Genomic DNA, 21,715 nt, shown 5'->3' on the forward strand with positions numbered 1-21,715 from the left:
AGGCGGTATATTTTATTACGATTTTAACTCGACATACTGGTTCTCTAAATGTTGAAATACAGTGAGGGTATGTTGCCTAAAATACTGCGTTTCTATTTACATAATGACTGAAAACCACTGGTGAGCTTCTCTTTAGTTACTGGGGGAGAATGGAGAGACGTTGATCCCTCGCCAACAACTTTCTGAAAAAAGTATTATAGAGAATTATATACGAAAATACTCAAAATTCGAGATTTTGTATTAACAATTTCCTGCAGAAAAACTCGCGGACTCCCATTCGACTGAGGGGTATTCCAAACATCCGGAAGGATCGCCCCCACAGGAGACAACCGCTAAATCAGCTCATGCTCAAAACACGATAGTTAAGCCTGTCTGAGACGGGACTGAGATAAGGCTGCGATTCACGATCTAAAATTCACGACCTTACTTAACGATCGTAACTTACCCCTAGTTCAGGTTGAAATTTTCTGCTGTCCTTATTTGGATCCTGACTTGGAAGAAATAGAAGCGGTTTCTATTTTCATCTGGACTTGCATACAACTACCAATCAGAAAAGAGTAGCGCCTGACGACATTCAACTTTATTTCTCGCTGTAATTTCAAAACAATGCTGCCTGGACAAGAGAGGTACAAATAGAGTCATACGAAAAATATGATTTTTTGTAGCACGATTTATATTATTTAAAAAATGCAAGAATAAAGACCAGCGCGTAACATTTCAAATATAGGAGAGGGCAAGTTTTTTGTTGCTCCCCTCTCTCAACAGCGCCCCCCCATCACAGCGCGTAATTTCCACTAATCTTTACAGCATTACTGTTATGTGTTTTTTTCTTGTGTGGGGGAAAATAATTGTAATTTACGAAAACAACTATTCATTTGAAAAATTAAAATATTAGACTTACTTGAAGTAAACACAGCTTTTTCACCCACCCAATGTATTCATTCAACACAAGAGTCGTACATTAGTAAAACTAGTAGACCTCATTTGATTTGCGTCGGGATACGTATGAAGTACAATTTACTATTAATTAAGCACTAAATAGTACGACATGATTGTTCCGTATACGTTCGGCACTAAAGCCACATTCTCATTCTCCAGAACTCATAGGCTGAAGACATATCACAACCACAATTTTTTTTCTAAAGTGATCAACAGATTTCTCACACCACATTACATTTCTTTTCTTATTTTACTTTCACACCACATTAATCTTCAAATGTTTCAGTACATAGATTGAACTGCACTTTGTATTGATATACCGGACTAGAGATGCAAAACAGCCGGATTTTTGAGACGTGCTTTATTTCCATTTAAAAAAACGGCTTTTGGAAAGAAAAAGGAAATTTTCGCTCTTTTGATACAACTGGCATCTCATAAGTCCCACGTTGGTTGCCTAGCCATGATATCAAGTTCTTGAAATTTATACATCTTGAAATGTGTTGTTTCGTTTGCTTAAAGTCAAACTGGCAGACAAGAAAAAAGTGTCACCGCCGTTCCAGAAACATTATTGTTTCAGAAACTCTTCAATACCTAATATTAGAGCCGAAAAGGCTTCATAATTCTGTTCATATTTCAGAAGAAAATGTTTCACTAATAGCAGCAGCATAATATGATTTAGTTTAAGGAACTGGAGCAACAAAGCTTAGTGCGGTGGTTCTTACCATTTATTTTTCTTCAGAATACAGTATTTTTCTTTAAGTTGGACTATGATGGGAAAAGAAAGCTGGAACACATTGTTGTTTCTTCACTAAATATGAAATATTAAAAGAAAAAATCCCAAGCCAAAAAGCATGGAAAAGATATGTTTTTTTTTTGGTAAAAAAAAATCAGTTTTCTCCGAGACAAGCCACTATTCAGAACAGTTATTGTTCCCACTACTAACTTTTCACTAAAACTTTTTTGTAGTTAAACATTATTCTAAGAACTGTACAAACAATTCGTTCGAACTAGAAAACCCTATGCATTAACCCTTTTGAGATTTTTAAAGGTAAATTTTAGACTTTCAGTCAAGCAGCTATTGGGTCGAGACTATTTATCGTCGAATCATGGTTCATACCCTGTTTTGTTCGGAATGAAACAGTGTTTTCCTAATCTGTAAATTTTCTTAATATGTACCTAAAGCAATAAAATTCTTGTCCAAATTGGGAAAAAATGATTTTTTAAATTCCCCATTTCCTGCGAATTACTTCCCTCCGGTACACAACATAGACATGCGAATGTTACCAAAAAAATGCTTCACTTCAAACAAAACGAGATATGAACCATGATACCATGATGGGGTAAATAGACTTGGTGCTAAAATTAATTTACTATTTTTTCCTAATATCTACTATTGTTATTCATCAAGCTCTAGTGTCAAGAATCTTTACCGTAGGATCATAGTTCGTAACTCTTTGTATTTGTAATGAAGGAATGTTTCCAACTGTACCATTCAAATTTCCACATTATGTACCAAAAGTGAAAAAAACCCGCTCAAATTGGGAAAAAGAGATTTTTGTCGGGGAAAAGTAACCTTTTTGAGAATTTCTTCCTCCAAATACATGCTAGCGCCATGGCAGTCGTACAGTTCAAAACGTTACTTTATTACAAACAAAATGAGGTACGAACCATGGTCCTAAAATGAACACTCTTGACGCTAGAACCTATTGAATAATATGTTAGTAACTATTACCCAAAAACGGGGAGGGAAATTTAATAAATCAGCTCTAGCACCAAGACTATTTATTCTAGGATTATGGTTTGTACCTTTTTGTTTGTAATGAACCAGCGTTTTAAATCGTATCACTTGCATGTCCCTATCATGTACCTGAGGGGAGAAATTCCCGCTCAAAATGTATAAAGAAAAGCTGGAAATTCAAATTTTCAAAATTAACTTTCTCGGAAATGTATCTCCTCATGTGCATGACAACGCAATGTTAGTGGTACTGTTGGAAATGTTGCATCATTACGAACAAAATGAGGTACACACCATGATGCTAGGGACAAATAGGGATGACCTATAGCTACTTTACTAAACACATTGACTAAAAATATGTAATTGGCGGAAAATTCCATTTTTTTTTTTTTTTTTTGAAAAATCACTATTTACCCTACGATCATGGTTTATACCTTATTTTGTTTGGAATGGTGGTAGGTTTTAAACGGTACCACTCTCATGGCCCTGAGGGGGAGGAATTCCCGAAAAAATAAACAGATCTGAAAAATCCCCTTTTTTCACTTTGGGCGGGGTATTCCCGCTTCTGGTACATAATAGGGAAATTTGAGTGGTATAGTTGGAAACATTTCTTTATTATGAACACAACTAGGTATGGACCATGATCCTAGGATTAATAGCGATATGTTAGGATTTTGTTCTAAAAAAGAGCTCTAAAATGTATCCTTTTTTTCCTTTGTCCATGTTTGTGACGTTACTGCCCCCGGGCATCAAAAGCGTGATTTCAGAATGTAGTAATTAAGTCTTTTTTCTTCTTATAATGGGAACAAAGGTGGAAAGTACTTTCTTCATTAAAGTTGAAATATTCAAAAAAAAAAAAAAAAAAAAAGTTCAAAATTTGACAGGCATAAAAGCGCTGGAGAAAACTTTTTAAAAAGCCGTTTTTGAGCCCTTGCGTACGTAACATCCAACTTTTAATATCTTTAACAAGAACTTGATAATATAGTTTCAATTTGATTAAATGTTCAATGTAAAATGTAACGAGCCACTGTGATCCTATAGCTCATTTCAACACAAAAAACCTGCACACTTCAAAGAGCAGAATTCACACTTTTCCGAAGAAAGTCGCACGGTAGGAGCTATTTGTGAATTCTCTACACAGTTCCTTCACGTCCAGTGAGTCAAGCCTGTCTGGATGTGCATTAAGAACCGCAAAATGGTTCAGTCATGCCTGGGTCATTGCGGACCTCAGGTAAGTTTCGAGACCCCGCAACATTGAGAAACTTCTCTCGGCAGTTGCAGATGCCGCCGGGATGACAAGCAGGAGACAAAGGACTTTCAACACTTCAGGAAACAACTCTCTTGTTTCTTTACAGAGTTTCTTGAAGTTCTCAAGCAGGTCTCTCAGATTTTTTGAAGTAGAAATAGTGGTGAGTAACTGTTGCATCTGTAGTTGTAGTCGGTCCGGATTGACATGGTATTCTTTCAAAATGTCATTAATGTCTTGAGAAAAGTTAACTTCCAGAATTACATCTTCTGTTGCACGATACTTCTTCAATTCAGGCTGATGGAATCGACTCAATTTTGCAAATGATATTGTCCAAACATTCACAATAGGTTGCGCGTAATTTCTCTCCTGCGGTGTTGAATTGGTAATTTTTCGCGGATGTCAGCGAGTGTTCTAGTTTTTTCGGGGTCTGTTTCCTGCGCGATAGCTGAGGAGATCCTTGTTTTTTCTATCGAAGGCCCCCTATACAATCAGGGGGGACAAAAGGAATAATTAATATATCTACAGCGTCCTTGGTGCAATATTATATCCTTGTTTGCTCTATCGAAGGCGCCCCTATACAATCAGGGGCGACCAAATGAATAACTAATATATCTACAGCGCCCTTGGTGCAATATTATATCGTTTTTTGTTCTATCGAAGGCGCCCCTATACAATCAGGGGCGACAAAATGAATAATTAATATATCTACAGCGCCCTTCGTTCAATATTATATTCTTTTTTGTTCTATCGAAGGCACCCCTATACAATCAGGGGCGACAAAATGAATAATTAATGTATCTACAGTGCCCCTTGGTGCAATATTATTTATTTTTTATTCTACCAAAGGCGCCCCTATACAATCAGGGGCGACGAAAAGAATAATTAATATATTTACAATGCTCCGTCATTCTAACGAAGCATTATGTCGCCCGTACATAATGAGGGGCGAAAAAAGATTAAGAAAATGTTTATATCGCTGGTTGAATGCCATATAGGTAATTTTTATTTCTTTATTTTATCGTATCAAAAGTGCCCTAGACAATCAACACAAAAGGAACAGAAAAAGTGTGTATTAGTTATAATAATACAAGGCACTGCACTCTATATTTTGTCGAAGATTTGGCAGTGCATACAAAACACTACTTTTGTACATAAATTTTTCATTCTTCAATCGGCTTTAAAATGGCAAAGTAGTCATTAGGCGCCTTCGGCGCCCCCAATAACTTCTACAAGAACTTTGGGGGGCAATGTCTCCTTGCCCTCCCCCCGTCTTGTTACGCCTCTGATAAAGACCTTAGAGGAGGTATGCAGTGAAGGTATCCGCCCAAACACTACAGCTGTGAACCAGTGACGACGCCAGAGGGGGGCAAGGGGGGCGAGCGCCCCCCTAGAAGCTACTTCTGCCCCCCCGACTGCCATCTAGACTGCCCCCCCAGACTCCTACAATCTTTAAACATTCTATATGTAGTATTTTATATCAGTATCATAACCAATCTCATTGTCAAATTGTAGTCTACTTTCCATGCATTTACTATGTGGCAGATTAGTCCTCAAGCTTTCTTCTTTGAGCGTCTGGGTATGAACGCATATTTCTGTTTTCTAATTTAGCGCCTTTTGAGGTAAATTTTAGTTATACTTCTTTCTTATGATTTTTAATTAGTGTGCCTAGCGAACAATAGTAGATTTGGTCGATTTGTTTTCTTCTCATTGGATCAACTTCGATTGGAAACAAAAGAAAGGTAAAACCAGTTACGTAACTAGTTTGTATTTATCCAGGTTTGAAGTTTTCAGTTTCATATTTTGTTTTATTTAAAGCATCTATACTTCTTTCTGAAACATTATTCTCGGTTTTCAATATTCAGAGGATGTGTCTATAACAGCTTAGTTTGCAACTACCAGGGTTTAATTTTTTGAAGGGGATAAAAAGAGTTCTGGTTTCCCTTCCTGCAAATGATAATAAATTTATGGAATTAAGTTGATTCTTAATAAAACGTATTCGCAGAATTCTGATCTTTAGTTAGTAATTGGTTTATACTAGTGCTCTCTTACTTATTTTGTTTCAAAGCACAGACGTGAAGTATACCATATTGACTAGAAACTGCAGAAAAATTCGTAACCCAATCCAGAAGCAGTGTACGTGAAATGGTGAAGTTTTACTTCTTCTTCTCTTCCCCCGAGAGTCAATATAGCTACTACCTTGTACAGTGCTCCAGTTTTTGCAAGGAAGTTAAAAAATCTGAAGATTTCCTCGCACCACTGTTCGTAGCACTACCCCTATCAGATCTAAAATGGCATCCTTTCGAGTGTTATTTAAGTTTGGGAAATAAGTACACGTAATAGTTAGACGGAGCTAAATCTGCGGAATAAGAATGATGATCTAGACATTGAAATCCTAGATTATGCAATGTCAGTTGTGTTCGCAGGGGTTGATGGACAGGTGTATTCTCCTGAAGGAACAGAATTCCTTTCTTTTCATTTTCCGCAGCGTTGAACTTTGAAGTTTTCTTTCAGTTCTGTAAGTAATGTAGAGATTCTGGATTAAATATCTGACCGTTGCGGAGGTAGTCTATGAGTACGACTCCATACTTATCCCAGAAGAATGTTGCAAACAGTTTCCCAACCTACTTCTGTGTCTTGAACTTCTTGGAGCGATGGAGAAATGAGTGCTACTACTCCATTGACTGTTGTTTCAATTCAGGATCATAATGGTGCAACCATATTTCATCTATGGTTACTATTCGCAGCGAAATTGATCAGCGTTACAATCAAATTGGAAGAAGACTTCTCTTAATGCCATCACTCTTATTCTCCTGAAAGATATTTTGGGAACCCATTATGTCGAGAACTTGAGCATACCCAAGCCATTCTGAATTATGCTACCGACGAGTTCCAAAGAAATGCCCAGAATCTCTGACACAAGTTTTGCAGAGAAGGTAAAAACTGAGAAAGCGGGGCGCACCCAGACCTCAGACTATATGGATATCGTAAGTTTACTATACACTTTACAAACTATATAAATAATAACTTAAATTATTTTTGTCACTCAAAAGCTGGGTGGCCTAGGCCCTCCGGCCCCGGGCTATATCCACCACTGACTGAAATGCTGCAATTTTCAAGAATGTCACAAATTGCATCCATGATTTCGGGAAGAGTCATTGCTTTTAATCATCCTGGATGTAAAGCATAATTTGTTGAGAAATCGCCACGTTTATTACTAAGCCACTTACTTATTCACCACTATATATAACGGAGGAGAGTCCCGTGTGTTTCACTGATTTCCTAATTAACTTACTTCGGTGACTTTCCTTGGTGGAACAAAAATGTTATAACAGTAAAGATCTGGATGTTCGTGAAATTATCTGTTTGGGCACACATAGTCACTTCAGAGGCCTGGGAAACAATAAGAATTTCATTATTAATATGAAAATTTATATTTGTACATACAGAGATATGTTTTTCTAAACTACGGTTTCATTTTTCTACCTAGTACCTACACTCTTTCTGGATTGGACTACGACATTTTCAGCGGCTCCTCGTAAAGTCTTTCTCTCTTTTATACATACATACATATATATATATATATATATATATATATATATATATATATATATATATATAGAGAGAGAGAGAGAGAGAGAGAGAGAGAGGGAGAGAAACGTAGCATAGTACTAGACAAATGTGTTACTTGTAGCATACGCGAAAGTAATTCAATTTATGTTTGGGCTTCAAAGGTTTCACTGAAAAATATTTCATGTGCAGACGTTACTTATTTGTTAGTTACAAATTTTACTTGAAATAAGTTTAATTTATAATCATATAGGTCTAATATGAAAACAGCAACGAAATTACACAATGTAATGTAAAATAAGTCAAACGTAATAAATATGTCATTTTTGGTATGGCAAATAGCCGCCCCCCGAAAATGTATCTGCCCCTCCTTTGCCCCCCTAAGAACTTAAGGCTGGCGTCATCACTGCTGTGAACAAATGTAATTACATCTTTTAAAAGAATAAAAATAGGTGATTATTGTGTAATTTGTGTACCAAAAAACGAGGGTAGTGAAAACGAGTGGGTTTTGACAATGATACGAGTTTCAATAGCATTTGTCATGTTTTCATTCTAGTAGTGTTTATCTTGTAAACAAAACACAACTTCTGTAAACTGTACAGAAATTCATCGCCGGTGGAAAATAGTTTCTATACAGGCATCTTTCATGTCAACTCATTTATTTTATCCGTCGTAAAGCACTTGTAATAATTTTAGACTAATAATCCTACACTTGTAAACATAAAATTCAGATGTGATGCGCCAAAAGTAAACCAGCGTCAAAAACAGAAACAGTGAAAGTTAATTGTGATCAGTGTTATGTGGCTTTTGTGAAATTTTAGGGAACAGTTCTACAATGCTGGCGACAATACAAAAATTCCAGGTGCAGTGCGTGAGATGGGTTCTCGGTGGGTATAAGTTTACTTTATGGGCTATGTGGGCATTTTTTGTCGGTACTGAGCTGAGCGGATGCACTCAGTACCTATACTAGAATTGCTCTTTCTTCTTTAATAGCTTTCCGCGCCTGATAACTGCCCTCATTTACATATTTGGACAAGTTATTTGATTTTTAGTTTTACAATCTGGTGGATCCAAGGATCTACAGACCATTTTTCAGCTGATACAGACTCCCCCATGTTCGTATCTTTGTGCTGAATTTTCGGAGTTACTAATTTCAATAGGGTATGGAACTGAATAATCCATTCTGTAGTTTTTTTTTTTTTTTTTTTTGTAGGAACGAGTATTTGTAAGTAGTTCATTATTCACCATTGAAAATACGGTGCTTTCCTCTGTATTATTGCGGCTAAGAAATCACTCCCTAGTCCATCAGCTCCTCTTTACTCTTTCTTTCTCTCTCTCGCTTTTTTTTTGGGTGGGAGGGGAGGGCGGATTTTGTGTCAGCAACAGAGCAGATATCGCTGCTATGGCTATTTCATCCTCTTCAGATGAACTCCAGGGATGAACTCATATCGTGAAATAGAAAAACAACAATATTTACGATTTGCGTAACACGTTTGTCGTTTGTTTTAATACAGCGACCACGAGAGGCTCTGCTGGTAAAACCTACTTAGTTTTAAGGATCGTCTGAGACCCTACATCACCTCAGGATAAAAGAAATTGTATGGAAGTTTGAGTTAAGCAACACTGTTAAGTTGTAGCCTGGGTTAAGGCCTTAGTTCAGATCCGTGTGAGACGGGCTTTATATGAATTAAGACAAGAAGACACACACGTACATACGAAAGAAACAATTCAATGTGACACATCAAAGTATAAACTAGATGACATCTTTGAAGGCACCTCATTTTAGAAACAAAAAGGTAGGAAAAAGATAACAAGAATTTTATGATTGATCCAAAAACTGCATCAAAAGATTGTGATCTTGGTCAATAATCAGTTTTTGGATCAGTGGCCACAGAATTTTTGGAAGGTCTATAAATCGAGTTTTCGTATTTTATACGGAATAAGCACATATATATTACGTGCAAAGCTATTCGTCAATTACTGTGTATAAAAATGGATTTATTACAGGTATAGAGCATCTGCTCTTCCGTGATGGTATGTCTTGATCACTAAAAAAACAGAGGCGGTATGGCATACCACCACATACCGTCTCATTTCAACCACTGGTCGTACATACTCCTCGTTGATGGAGACTACCTTTCCAGCAATAATCGAATTTCGAATCCATAACTCAGAAAGGCAATTAATTCTTCTCTCTTGTAAAAGCTGTCAAATATTCATTCAAACAGTTACTTCCACTAAAATATGGATTTAATATTTAAATTAAAAAATGGATGTAAAAGATTAATACAAAATGTCCCTTAAAATATTTCTTCAAACATCTTTTAAAATTGGAAAACATCAAGGAAAGTAATACCATCGAAGAAAGAAAAACAGGTTTATTAGTCTACGTCAGAGATGTTCCTGCAATCGATATCTGCCATTGCCCAGCATAGATAATGTGCAAAACTACATAATTATATCTTTATACGACCTATAGACAATAGAGAATAAGGATTTCTGAAAACTGATCCATCGTAAATCTACTGCGGAGCTTAAAGAAAAGAAGAAAATACGAAGAGTACTAAAAGAAGTATGTTGGGTTTCTTACTCATACTAAGAACTTCTCGTAATGAGAGGGGATGAAAGGAGCTGAATTGAACTGAAAAAAACTTAGGGGTAACTTCTCTCTACTGGTCTAGTGGCCAGCGCGTATATTTTTGATACATGTGATTCCGTGTTCAATTCCCGATAGAAGAGCACAAAAATTAATTAAATCATTATTCGCTTTGCATAATCATCCGTCTCCTTTATCTTAAAGGGCATAATCGTTTGACGTTAAACTAATTTTATTTAGTTTTTGACGACGAAGAAAGTAAACTAGGTACCTAACATTATATGTGCAATTTGATTAAAGATAACACCAAATACAAGTTATTAGTTATTTGATTATCCACCTTATTTATTTCTCAAAAGAAATAAATATCTTTAAACAAGTTTTAATGAAAAACAATTATTTATTTCAAATCTTCGTAGGGAGCCGCCATGGCTCAGTGGTTGAGCACTCATCTATGGTGCGTGGGGTCCCAGATTCCGCCAAATGAGCTTTTGTGATGGACAAACACAGTGTGCGTGGGTTTACTTGGAGGTTCTCTCGTTTCCTCTCATTTCTTTATTTCATTCTCTCTTATCATCACCGTCTCTTTTAGCTAGTACAGCATAACTGTAGGACGAAACTTGAGAATTTCATTATTTCGAATGTAGTAGTAGCTATTTAAGGAGAAATCAATTTTTATTTGATTCGTGAATTAGATTGATTTCTCAAGAATTTACGACATAAAATTTATGTATGGACTGCTTTGATTCCATGTGGTGGAAATTTTTCTGTAGAGAACTTTGAAATTCAATATCTCATTGAAAATTCATACTTATTTTATGGCTGCAAACGAGAACATAGTTATTAAGTTTATTTTCCAATTCTTATGCGATTTACATGAGATTTTTAAGGTGAAAGTTCTTTTCTGGAAAATTTCAATTGTGGAATTACACCACTTAGCATCTAAGCAGTCCATATATATATATATATATATTTCAAATTTACACACACACACACATGCGGAATGTGAAAGTGAAATAGTATATTTTTTCTGTACGCTTTATGCAAAGTGTAAACTGATATGTACTAGTAGTAATCTTGATCTTTATAGTTTACTAGCAGAGTTCACCCCGCTTCGCTGGGGTCACCCCGGAACGCAATAAACTTTGTTACTTAGATAATTTTTACTTTTTCGCTTTCAAGTGATATGATAAAAACCATAGAAGATTGCAGTAAATGTTAACATTATATCGCCTGTCATTTATGTTAACCCGCCGAGTGACACGGTCATGCGGGTTGCATATAAATACGTTTATTTTTACCTATGATGAACTAACAAAGGATTTGTACGTTATGGACACTTGAATGGTCAATTATCTGAAGACACTGGTAATTAAAAATTAAAGTGATATGATAAAAACCATCTAGGGTCCAAATCCTAATAACCCCCCAAAAATGAAAGAAATTGGTTCAGCCGTATTAGCGTGATGAGGGAACAAAGGATTTGTGCGTTCTCTTTTATATATAAGATACTATAGCTCATGAAATAAGAGCTTAAAGTGCAAGCCAATTACCTGTGGTAGTTCAAAGCTAATTTGTTACAAGTCATTCGTAATAAATTTGATTGAGTATCTTTACAATAGCTTCAATGACTAGTATAGTAACTTAATTTAAGCCTATTTCTGCAACAATAAAGTTAAAAGTACATTAATGTACTTTTATCAAATTCACCCAATTCAGTCATGGACGCTAGAATTAAAGGGCCTTATACAGAGTCGTTTTGACGTATAATTAGCTTCATACTAAAGGCCTGACTACTGCAGAAAACATGTTAGTCAAACTCTTTATTACGGCACTAATCACGTGTCAGAACGACTGTGCATACGGCCCAAAATCTTTACAAGAGTGACTTTGCTTTAACGTAGGTGGTAGAAAGAAAATTATTATATCGTAATTTTACAGTATGTTCTCATTTTTTTTTAAAAAAATAATAATTACAGTGAAACTTCTATTAACGGACACCTCTATAAAGCGGACACCTCCCATAACGGACAAATTTTGTAATCCCCAAACACTGTTATAGGAAAAAGCAAAGCATATTGGCAAACCTCTCTAAAGCGGACACTCTCTAGTACGGACACGGACAGTCTTTACTGTCTTTTATAGGTATTATTTACCTCCATATTACGGACACTTTCTCTGCAAACAAGTTGAAAATTATAGTATAAATACATTTTTTGTAATCCATACATGTATCAGCAATGAAGGACATGAGAGTGTGACAACATTTTACCTCCTCAGCAACCCAGAGGAAAGGTCTCCGTTTAACAATACACTGATGTCCTTTGCTTGCATTTCACTTTCACCCAATCTGTTTTAGACATAAAAGTGATTGACAGTTGCCACTGTTTGGGATAACAAGTCATTTTACTGTCCCGCTGGAATCTCTAACCAAGCAGAAGAGAAGTTTGGTATTTTTTGACCGCGGTAGGCATATTGTCTCAAAAAAAAAAAAAAAGTCATTACTGGATTGCAAGTGACTCACAAATTAAAGCAACATACCGAAAACGTAGTAAGTAGCAATAAGTGTAAAATACAGAGAACTATAACATCTTATTTCCATGTTCTGCCTCGAACATACAGTATTGAATGGCGCAATATAATGCAGGTACAGTAACGTTTGGTAATATTCATAAATACATGATTCGTGCAAAAGTATTTTTTTCTAATTGCATAGTGCTTTGTACTAATTTACGTAAAAAGATATTGAAACCTCTCTAAGGCGGACGCCTCTCTATAGCGGACAATTTTTGATTCCCCACGGGTGTCCGTTTTAGAGAGGTTTCACTGTATATTCCCCCTATTTGCTATATATATAGATAACTTCTTAAACTCGCCATACACTCTTTGGGCCTTACGCAGAGTCGTTTTGGCCTACGATTAGCGTCATACTGAAGGTCTCACTACTACAGGAAACATATGCTAGTCAAACTCTTTAGTATGACATTAATCACGTGTCAGCACGATTCTTCATAAAGCCCTTTGACACCACTTAGGCTGGTTTTATACGGAAACATTTCTCGTAGCAAAAATTGTATCATCGATATCCTACCGTGTAAAGTAGCAAATTCTATAGCCTTTTCCATGCCATGGCATATCCTATGGCATTTCTTGTCGAAAGATCCTGCTCTATTTTGTAGCATTTCCCCCAACATTTTTGGTCCGATTGCAGCGCCGCGCCGTGGTGTGTTGAAAGGAAGCGAAAGATTTGTGCCAAATAGCCATGCTCTTGTTTTGTGTGGGAAATTGAATTGTATTAAAGAAAAATGAGTTGGAGTAGGAATGCTATTATTATGCTGATTGAAAAATATAAGGAGCATCCTCCTTTGAAACTTTCGAAAGAACTTTTCGAAGGTTTCATTATCCATACGCAGGAAGTTCTTGAATGCAATAGATCCCGAGGCTTCAGTTCTTTCTCCACCATAGAAAGAACTGAAATATTATCATGCCTTCGCAGCAACCAATTCTTTGCCCACAAACTTCTTTGTGGTTTTTGTTTTTTAATATAAATGACTAGAACTGTTGTTACAACCACTATAGCTTTAGCTACTTCACGCTTTAGTTTCCGAGCCATAATTGCGCTCTTCTCCGATTTGTTTGCTACGTCACGACAAGATGCTTATCAAAACGCTGCCGTATAAAAGATGCCATAGAATATTATAGGAGATTTTTTGACAGCACATTTGTTACGAGAAATGCTAGGACAAATGCTTCCGTCTAAAACTAGCCTAAAGCCATTCCGCAGAAACATGGCTCGGGCTCGTTTTCAGTAGGTGGAGGTTAAAGAGCTCTTGAAACGCAATTTAATTCGTTAATATTGCATATACAAAACGAAAAATATTTATTCCCTATGGTGTTCTTTTAAATTAAAATAAGTAGAAATAATGGCAAACCCCATTCTACCATTAGTACTTAAGGGTATTTTGTTTAATAAAAGATATACGAACTAAACATAGTATGAATGTAACTGCTTTTCTCATATTTGTTATTCTTATAGATCAAAACTTTTTTTATACACAAAAAATTCTGACTTACTTTCCCACATACAAGTATTTTTACTATACAAGTACTTTGGCTGACTCCAAAATGGCGTATAATTCTTATTTTCATGAAACGAGCAGCTCGTAGGAACTATGTATATCTAGTGACCTCTGCTGTGTGATAATGAAAGTTAGCTATCCGCCATGACAGCTGACTTGAGTGATTTTAGGTGAACGTCATGTCACACGGAAAAGAGAAGACAAATGGCCGATTCTTTCTTTGGTTTTGACCCTACGTTAGCGGTTAGTATCATTTTAAAACCCATGTGCAGAGACACGTCTCTTCAGAAGCGATAAGCTTATCACGTTGCTTTGTTTTGTGTATACTTTCAAGTAAATTCGATTCTATGACCAAAGCGAGCATCGCATTAACAACGTTCAACAAACTTCTGTTTTAGTTAAGAAATTAATTCTGTTTAATTAATTATTTGACTTGTATACGTTTTACTCAGTTAATAAAACAGTGATAAGTTTTTTGCGTAGAGTGACAGCGTGAGATATAGTGCCTTTGATATTTTTTCCTTTGTGTTACTGCGGAATTTTCAGTGTTTTTTTGTAACATGTGTGTAGTGGAGATGGTATGTATAGTTCGTAACACATGCATTCAGTTTAAATTTATTGATTGGATTTGAGTATACCCACACAAGCTGTAAATTTCGTACGATTTTACTTTAGGTAATTAATTATTCGACCTTAAGAACACATGAAATGATGGATTTTACTGCTGCATAATCGAACCTAACCTAACGTAGGTCCACTAAATGATTTTCCTTTCAAATAGTTCATTGAGTGGGAGTGTTGGACGGAGATTATATTTTAAGAGATTAAATGGGTTGATTTCGTATCTCTCTTAATGCTTTGTTTTTGGATAGTTCTTTGTTTTTATTGTTGATGGCTCGGTAAGCACCAATTATATGTTGGGTAGGGTTAAATGGTTAACACCGCTGTATTAGAGTATGTGATGCAGATAAGGAATAGGATTATAATTCACAATCAATTCTGAGTATGGCATACGTTAAGCAAAAGAGATCCAGCCTATTCTTTCTTAAAAAAAAAGAAAAAAAGAGTGATTTTTGTTCATATTAGGTGAGTTTAGGTTAGATTACGTTAGTTTAAAAACTGTTACAATTTCGCTGATTTCTGTTCATATTAGATTAGTTTAGTGTAGGTTAGGTTAGGTGACTACTTACATTATCTTTATTGTCAAATCTCGATTGTATTTTCCACATTGAGTCCTCAACTTAAAGGGGGACGCGGTGGCTCAGTGGTAGAGCGTTCACCTCCGGTGCTTGGGGTCCCTGGTTCGATCCCAGCTCGCGCCGTGTGAACTTTGTGGTGGACAAACACCGTGCTCGTGGGTTTTCTCGGGGTTCTCCCGTTTCCTCCCACTTTCTTCATTCCACCATTTCACTCATTTTTCATTATCACCGTCTCCTTTAGCCTAACCGGCATAAACGTGGGACGTTAAACTTAAAAAGATTTTTCCTCAACTTCAACAATCCGTGTCTATATACAAACTTTAATAGGCCTGTTTAATCTTCATTACCAACATAAGTATGTACAAGGTTGGAAATGGAAATGTCAAATCCGATATACGAGCTCACCGTATCTATATTCATATTTCTTTGTCGTCTTCCGGTAAGTAGATACAAATTGTACTTTTATTACATTTCTAAACAGACATGCCTGAACCTCATTGCTTCTTTAAATCTTGTATTTTTACCTGATTTTGGACCCCTTCTGCTTAACATATCCCTGAGAAATATAGATTGTCATTATGTAATAGCTGCATGTGTTTTGATATAGTTATACTTAAATTCTTTTCGGTCTCTGATTCTTGAAGTAGAACCTATCCTCTTTTAGAGGGACACAATTCATTTACTGCCTTAAGAAGTATTTCTTGAGGAAGAAGTTGGATTAATGCCTGCAGATTGACTTGCGAGGGCTGAGTATAAATACAGTGTGTGGATATATGGCATAAAAAATCTATAATGCATAAGACACTTGTGTTAGATGGTCTATAAAAACACTGATTCAGGGCAGGAGCAAAGTAGGGAGATATGCGTGAAGATGCGTCCGCAGGGAAAGTCGCGTCAGCGACGGTGTGTATCTCGTAAATGAGGGTAGTAGAAGAACACTTCATACGCCGCAAAAACACATGCCTTGGCTGTGGCACAGATTTGCGGCACTACTATAACCACTTAGTGCACTGTCTTTCACATAGTGCTTCACTTAAGCATGTCTTTCTTACGGAGTACTACGTGGTCAGAAGCACATTTCGTATTTGTGTTTCTACGTTATTATGCATGTAAGAGGTAAGATCCCGATATATTTGAGTTCCGTATACAAACTTACTGTAAAATCAATTAACATCTCTTCAGTACAAATTTATGCCCCCCGAAAATAGGATGGCGTCCTATCCGTACATGATATCGTTCTATCGTAAGTTTGCATAAATAGTCTAGACCACAATAGGATAGGCAAAGTTAGAAAGTACAGAAAAGGAAAAAAATAATAATAATAATAAAATCTATTTTTCGTTAAACTATAATAAACGCTCTAGTAACTCGTCGATAAGTAGGACCATTGGAAAATGGTATTATAGAAGAAGGTAGGGTTGGGTTCATTTATGGTTAAAGAGTTTGGACCCATTTTGTTAAAATTAATCGAGTGTAATTTATCGTGTCTGCGTAAGGATACCAAGTAGACCAGGTATAGTAAAGTTTTAGCGTCTGACGGTTATATCCGTCAGGCTAAAGGAGACAAAAATTAATGAAAGTGAATTCTCATGAAATAATTGGCGGAATGAGAAAATTGGAGGAAATAGGAGAACCCGAGAAAACCACAGGCACGATGTTGTTCGTCTGAAAGTCAAATGGCCTGGCATCGGACTAGGAACCTCTCGCACCATACGTAATTACGGCAGGTTTTTACTTTGGTCATTTCATTCAATGAATCAATTTGTAAGTTTCTGTTTCTTCGGAACAGTTCGTTCAATATCACTAGGAACCAGTTCCTCATGAATCTAATCGGATAGAAATCATGGTGGTTCAGACTAATGTTTGAATTATTTTAAACCTTGCCAGATTCAAATGCTGATAGGTTTAGGACCATACTAAGTTCCCGTCGTAAAATAGTTCTAAATTCAAAACTTGAAATATGCAATGTATAAAACAGTAAAAGAGAAAGCCACAGCACGAACCACCACATTTTCAGATTGCTTACTATACACATGGGAAGGGCAGGCCATCCTAACACCTCTCCTTGTTACAATATAAAAACTTAAAAACTAATGTGCACTACAAATTGCACACTCATATATTTGAAAGGAAGCAAGGTCCCTACTCAAACCAACTAAATGTCTTACAATTAAGAAAGAAAATTAGAAATACATTCCTGAGATTTTATATCAAAATATTGCGAGCGATGATGATATTCAATGAGAAAAGCAAAAGGCTAATACTCACAGCAGAAGATATATATCAGAATTTCCTCTACGTGTAAGAAGTAGCGCTTTAGGAAGAAACTTCTTCCATCTTCGGCCTGTTAAAGACTCTAAAAGAATTTAAAAGCATGAAGGAAAGGAAAAAAGGGTTAAAACGTTAAGATTTGATAGAAGACTTGTTTTCTACATATCTTAAACACTTCACAATTTTTTTACCCTTCCTTCATGTTCTTAAATCCTTTTTGAGTCTTTAATAGGCCGAAGATGGAAGAAATTTCTTCCAAAAGCGCTTCTTACATGTCTTCTGCGGTGAGTATTAGCGTTTTGCTTTTCTCCTGAGATTTTAATTTGGTGAATATAGTTCTGAAGCAGGTTTCATGAATAAAAAATCTTTTTTTCCCAGTGCTATAATCAGAACAAATGCAATTGTAGCATACATAGTTCACTTTCAGCCGATCAACTCGTACTGGACATAAGAACTTACACCTTATTCTACATAACATTGCAATTTCTATTCAGCTGTAATAATCCGACACTAAAACAGAACCTGTAACTATTAACATCACTGTCAAATGTTAATGTTGATATGCGATATAAATTTAAATATCTTATTTGTTCATCAGAAAGAGCCTCTACACCATTAGACATGTGTCACCGTAACACAGTACCGGTACAGACCAACACAGGAGCAATGCACCAGTGAACAAATTACGTGAAGAACTGGAAAACACTGACAAAAACGTGACGTCAAATCATATGCGTATTTCCTCGCTCAAAAAGAAAAGCGTCAACAGTATGACATCACGTCCCTCGTGACTCGAAATGAATCTAGTGGAATAGATACGTACACTGGAACCAGAACCTAAAGAATAAATCACTGAACCGAAGAATCGCATAAAATGAATGAAATGACCAAAGTAAAAACTTGCCGTGATCACTCTCCTACGAGCGTCCTATGGTAAAGAAAATGTGAAAAATTGGGTAGGTGATTCTAGTTAACGACGGTAGATTTCTCGATTCTAAGTGTCTTGCTGGCTGATACATGTGAACATCCGAAGTTCATTTGTTCTAAGATGAACGGAATTTTTAGTAATCCTTAATGTTTTGATGTTGAGAGTTTGGGTGGGCTATGTGAAAATTCTGTAGCAATTAGTCATGTTCAAATGCATATATATATTCATCTGTTGAATACTTTTAATAACTAACATGTGTTGTAATTGTCTGTTAAGACACACACATATATATATATATATATATATATATATATATATATATATATATATATATATACACAGATGGTGATCAAAAAAATGGAAACACCTGAACGAAATTGCAACTTACCAGATAAATATGGTGTCGGGCCACCTTTCGCCTTCAGAACAGCCTTGATGCGACGTGGGATGGAAGCATAGAGGTCGTGAATGGTAGCAAGTGGAATTTTACACCATTCCTCGTGCAGGGCATCGGCCAGTTCTGTGAGAGAGGATGGAGGTGGAAATCGTCGCCGGAGTCGTTTTCAAGACGGACCACAGATGTTCAATTATGTTGAGATCTGGCGATTGGGCGGGCCAGGGGAGGCGTTGAACTTCATCCCGATATTCCTCAAACCAAGCTGCAACAACGCCAGCTGTGTGAATGGGTGCATTATCATCCTGGAAGATGGCGTCATTGTCCGGGAACAACATCCGGACCATAGGATGCAAATGGTTTCCTAAAATTGCGACATAATCGTTGGCAGTAATTCGTCCGCTAAGTGTGAAAACAGGACCCAATGAAAACCATGATATGGCGGCCCACAGCATCGCCGAGCCGCCCCATGTTTCACAGTTGGGCGGAGACACTGCAGATCATAAGCTTCTTTGGGCGTTCTCCACACATAAACACGGCCCGTGGTTGGAAATAGGGTGAAGGATGACTCATCCGACTATATCACACGTTTCCAGTCCTCAACGGTCCAAGTTGCATGGTCGCGGCAGCATTTGCGGCGTGCGAAAGCGTTATGGTCCCTGATGAGCGGTTTGGCCCGTGCAACACGACCACGTAAGTTCATGTCATGTAATTCGCGGCGGACTGTGATTGTCGAAACAGGGTGGGGGAGATTCTGATTGAGTTCCTCCGTCACTTGCTCCGCAGTGGCACGACGGTTCTGCGTGACAATGCGCTTTAATACCCGGCGTGACCTGTCACTCATGATTTTCTTCCGCCCACTGTTCCGCTTCCCCGATGTGGTTTTCCCGTGTGTTGTGTAGACCGTCATCACCTTCGACACTGTCCCACGCGACACACCTAACACAGTAGCCACTGCTGTCACACTCATTCCACATAACCGCGCACCAACAATTTGCCCTCTTTGAAAATCTGAGAGGTCTCCCATTTTACACTACCTCCGGCGCCTGCTGCAGCCACTGGACACTGCTGTTCCACTGCGCCTGCCGTAGTATGGATACCGACCTAACACACCACCACCAGCGGTCCGGCGCTGCGGGCGCCACGACACCACTGCCTACCATACATCTGACGTGTTGCCAACTACAGGTGTTTCCATTTTTCTGATCACCATCTGTATTAATAGGTCTGTGTGTGTGTTTATTCTAGGATTTTAACATTTATTATTTTGCTAAGTACCGGTATTTTTTTATTCTTTTTAAAATCGTGATGCGGTCTGATTGTTCATCAGATGCATCTCTTTTAGGGGAAGAATGATTAGGTTACTATTTCTTGAAGCTACTAAACTAGTAATATTTGTTTATGTACTGTGATGATAGTTAAAATATAAGTTTGTGTTTTTCTCGAACCTACAACCTTGAGTAAAATACTAGCCACAGGTGGATTAGAGGACGTGTCTTCCTTTATCAATGATGGTTACTTTATTGTGGCGTAGTATCCGTGTATGATTTGCTAGTAAATGTCCGCAAGAGATTGAAGACTTGTACCGCGCTTGTTAGTCAAGTTACTATACATATCCAATGTTCCATCTAATGCTGTCAATGAAGGCTAAAAATCAGTTGATTCTTAGTAATAATGAAAGTATGTTTGACAAGGAAAGTGGTAAAGCAATGTAATATTTTTATTTATACCGTCGAGCCTCGACAATAGAGAAGAAAGTATGGTGATAGCGATTAAATCGAATTTGAAATTTAGACGTCAAAACTTGGCCTCTGTGAAACCGAAAAATGATTTTTGAGTAACTGTCCGTTCGTTGTCCCTATATAGGTTGTATTTGCCCGTATACCATACCGGTCAGTATATCCACACCAAATTGTCCACTTAAGTTTTTTTAATAGAAGATTCTCAAGCGCGAGGGGGAAACAACATTTTCTTCTTACTTCAAAAATAAAGGTAGTTCACTGAAGGAAAGAATTTTAAATAATAAAAATGAGATATGTTGGAAACTATTGTTTATTTTCATATATTATATTTCATTAACAGTCTATGCTGTAGTATAAGTCAATTTTTCTAGGACAAATCTGCGAGGTGTATAGTTTATTCTTGGGGTTGAGTTCTCTTGTGATTTTCTCAAAACGATCCAGGCTATTTTCTGTATATTTCATAAATCTACCATATGGCGTAACTCATTTGTTCTGAAAAATTTACGAAAGATAGATTATTCTTGGATATTTTTTCCTGAGAATTTCCTGAAAAACTTCTTAAGCTATGTTTATCATAAATGTTTTATTAATGACCTAAAAATATTATGTAAGATGTGTTTATTCTGAACAGATCCACAAGGGCTGAATATTTACTCGCGGGGCTGAATATTTTCGAACGATTTTCTCAAAAATGTCATACGATTTTGTTCGTGTTCCATAGGCTGCGATAGCTTGATGGCAGGGCGTTCAACTGTGGTGCTTGAGGTCTTTGGTTTGATTTCAGCTCGCACCAAATGGGCTTTGTGGTGGACAAACGCCGTGTGCATGAGTTTTTCTTAGGATTCTCCCGTTTCCTTTTACTTTCTTCATTCCACCAGTTCGTTCGTTCTCATCATCATCGCCTACTTTAGCGTACTCGACATAGCTGTTGGAAAATTGTTAATGTTCCATTAGTAACACCAGAATACAGGATATGTAATTTCTTATGAAAGAGTCCAGAAATGATAGTTCACTCT

The 21,715-nt window shown here is 36.9% G+C and overlaps 1 protein-coding gene across 2 annotated transcripts in view; it reads left to right on the forward strand.

Moving 5' to 3' along the window:
- The first annotated feature begins 14,249 nt into the window (after positions 1-14,249).
- The window catches only part of Patr-1 (Protein associated with topo II related - 1), an 86,236-nt gene continuing 78,770 nt past the window's right edge, over positions 14,250-21,715 (forward strand). The window contains exon 1 of one of the 2 annotated variants that reach the window (XM_081728520.1): positions 14,250-14,408. In XM_081728520.1, coding sequence (XP_081584646.1) covers positions 14,370-14,408 — 39 coding nt within the window. In that variant the 5' untranslated portion in view covers positions 14,250-14,369. Of the gene's footprint in view, positions 14,409-14,434; positions 14,744-21,715 lie in introns of those variants that run through there. The other variant, XM_081728521.1, reaches the window with a different exon arrangement.

The sequence above is a fragment of the Thermobia domestica genome, chromosome 10 (assembly GCF_964235325.1).
Source record: "Thermobia domestica chromosome 10, izTheDome1.hap1.1, whole genome shotgun sequence".
Lineage (NCBI taxonomy): Eukaryota > Metazoa > Arthropoda > Insecta > Zygentoma > Lepismatidae > Thermobia > Thermobia domestica.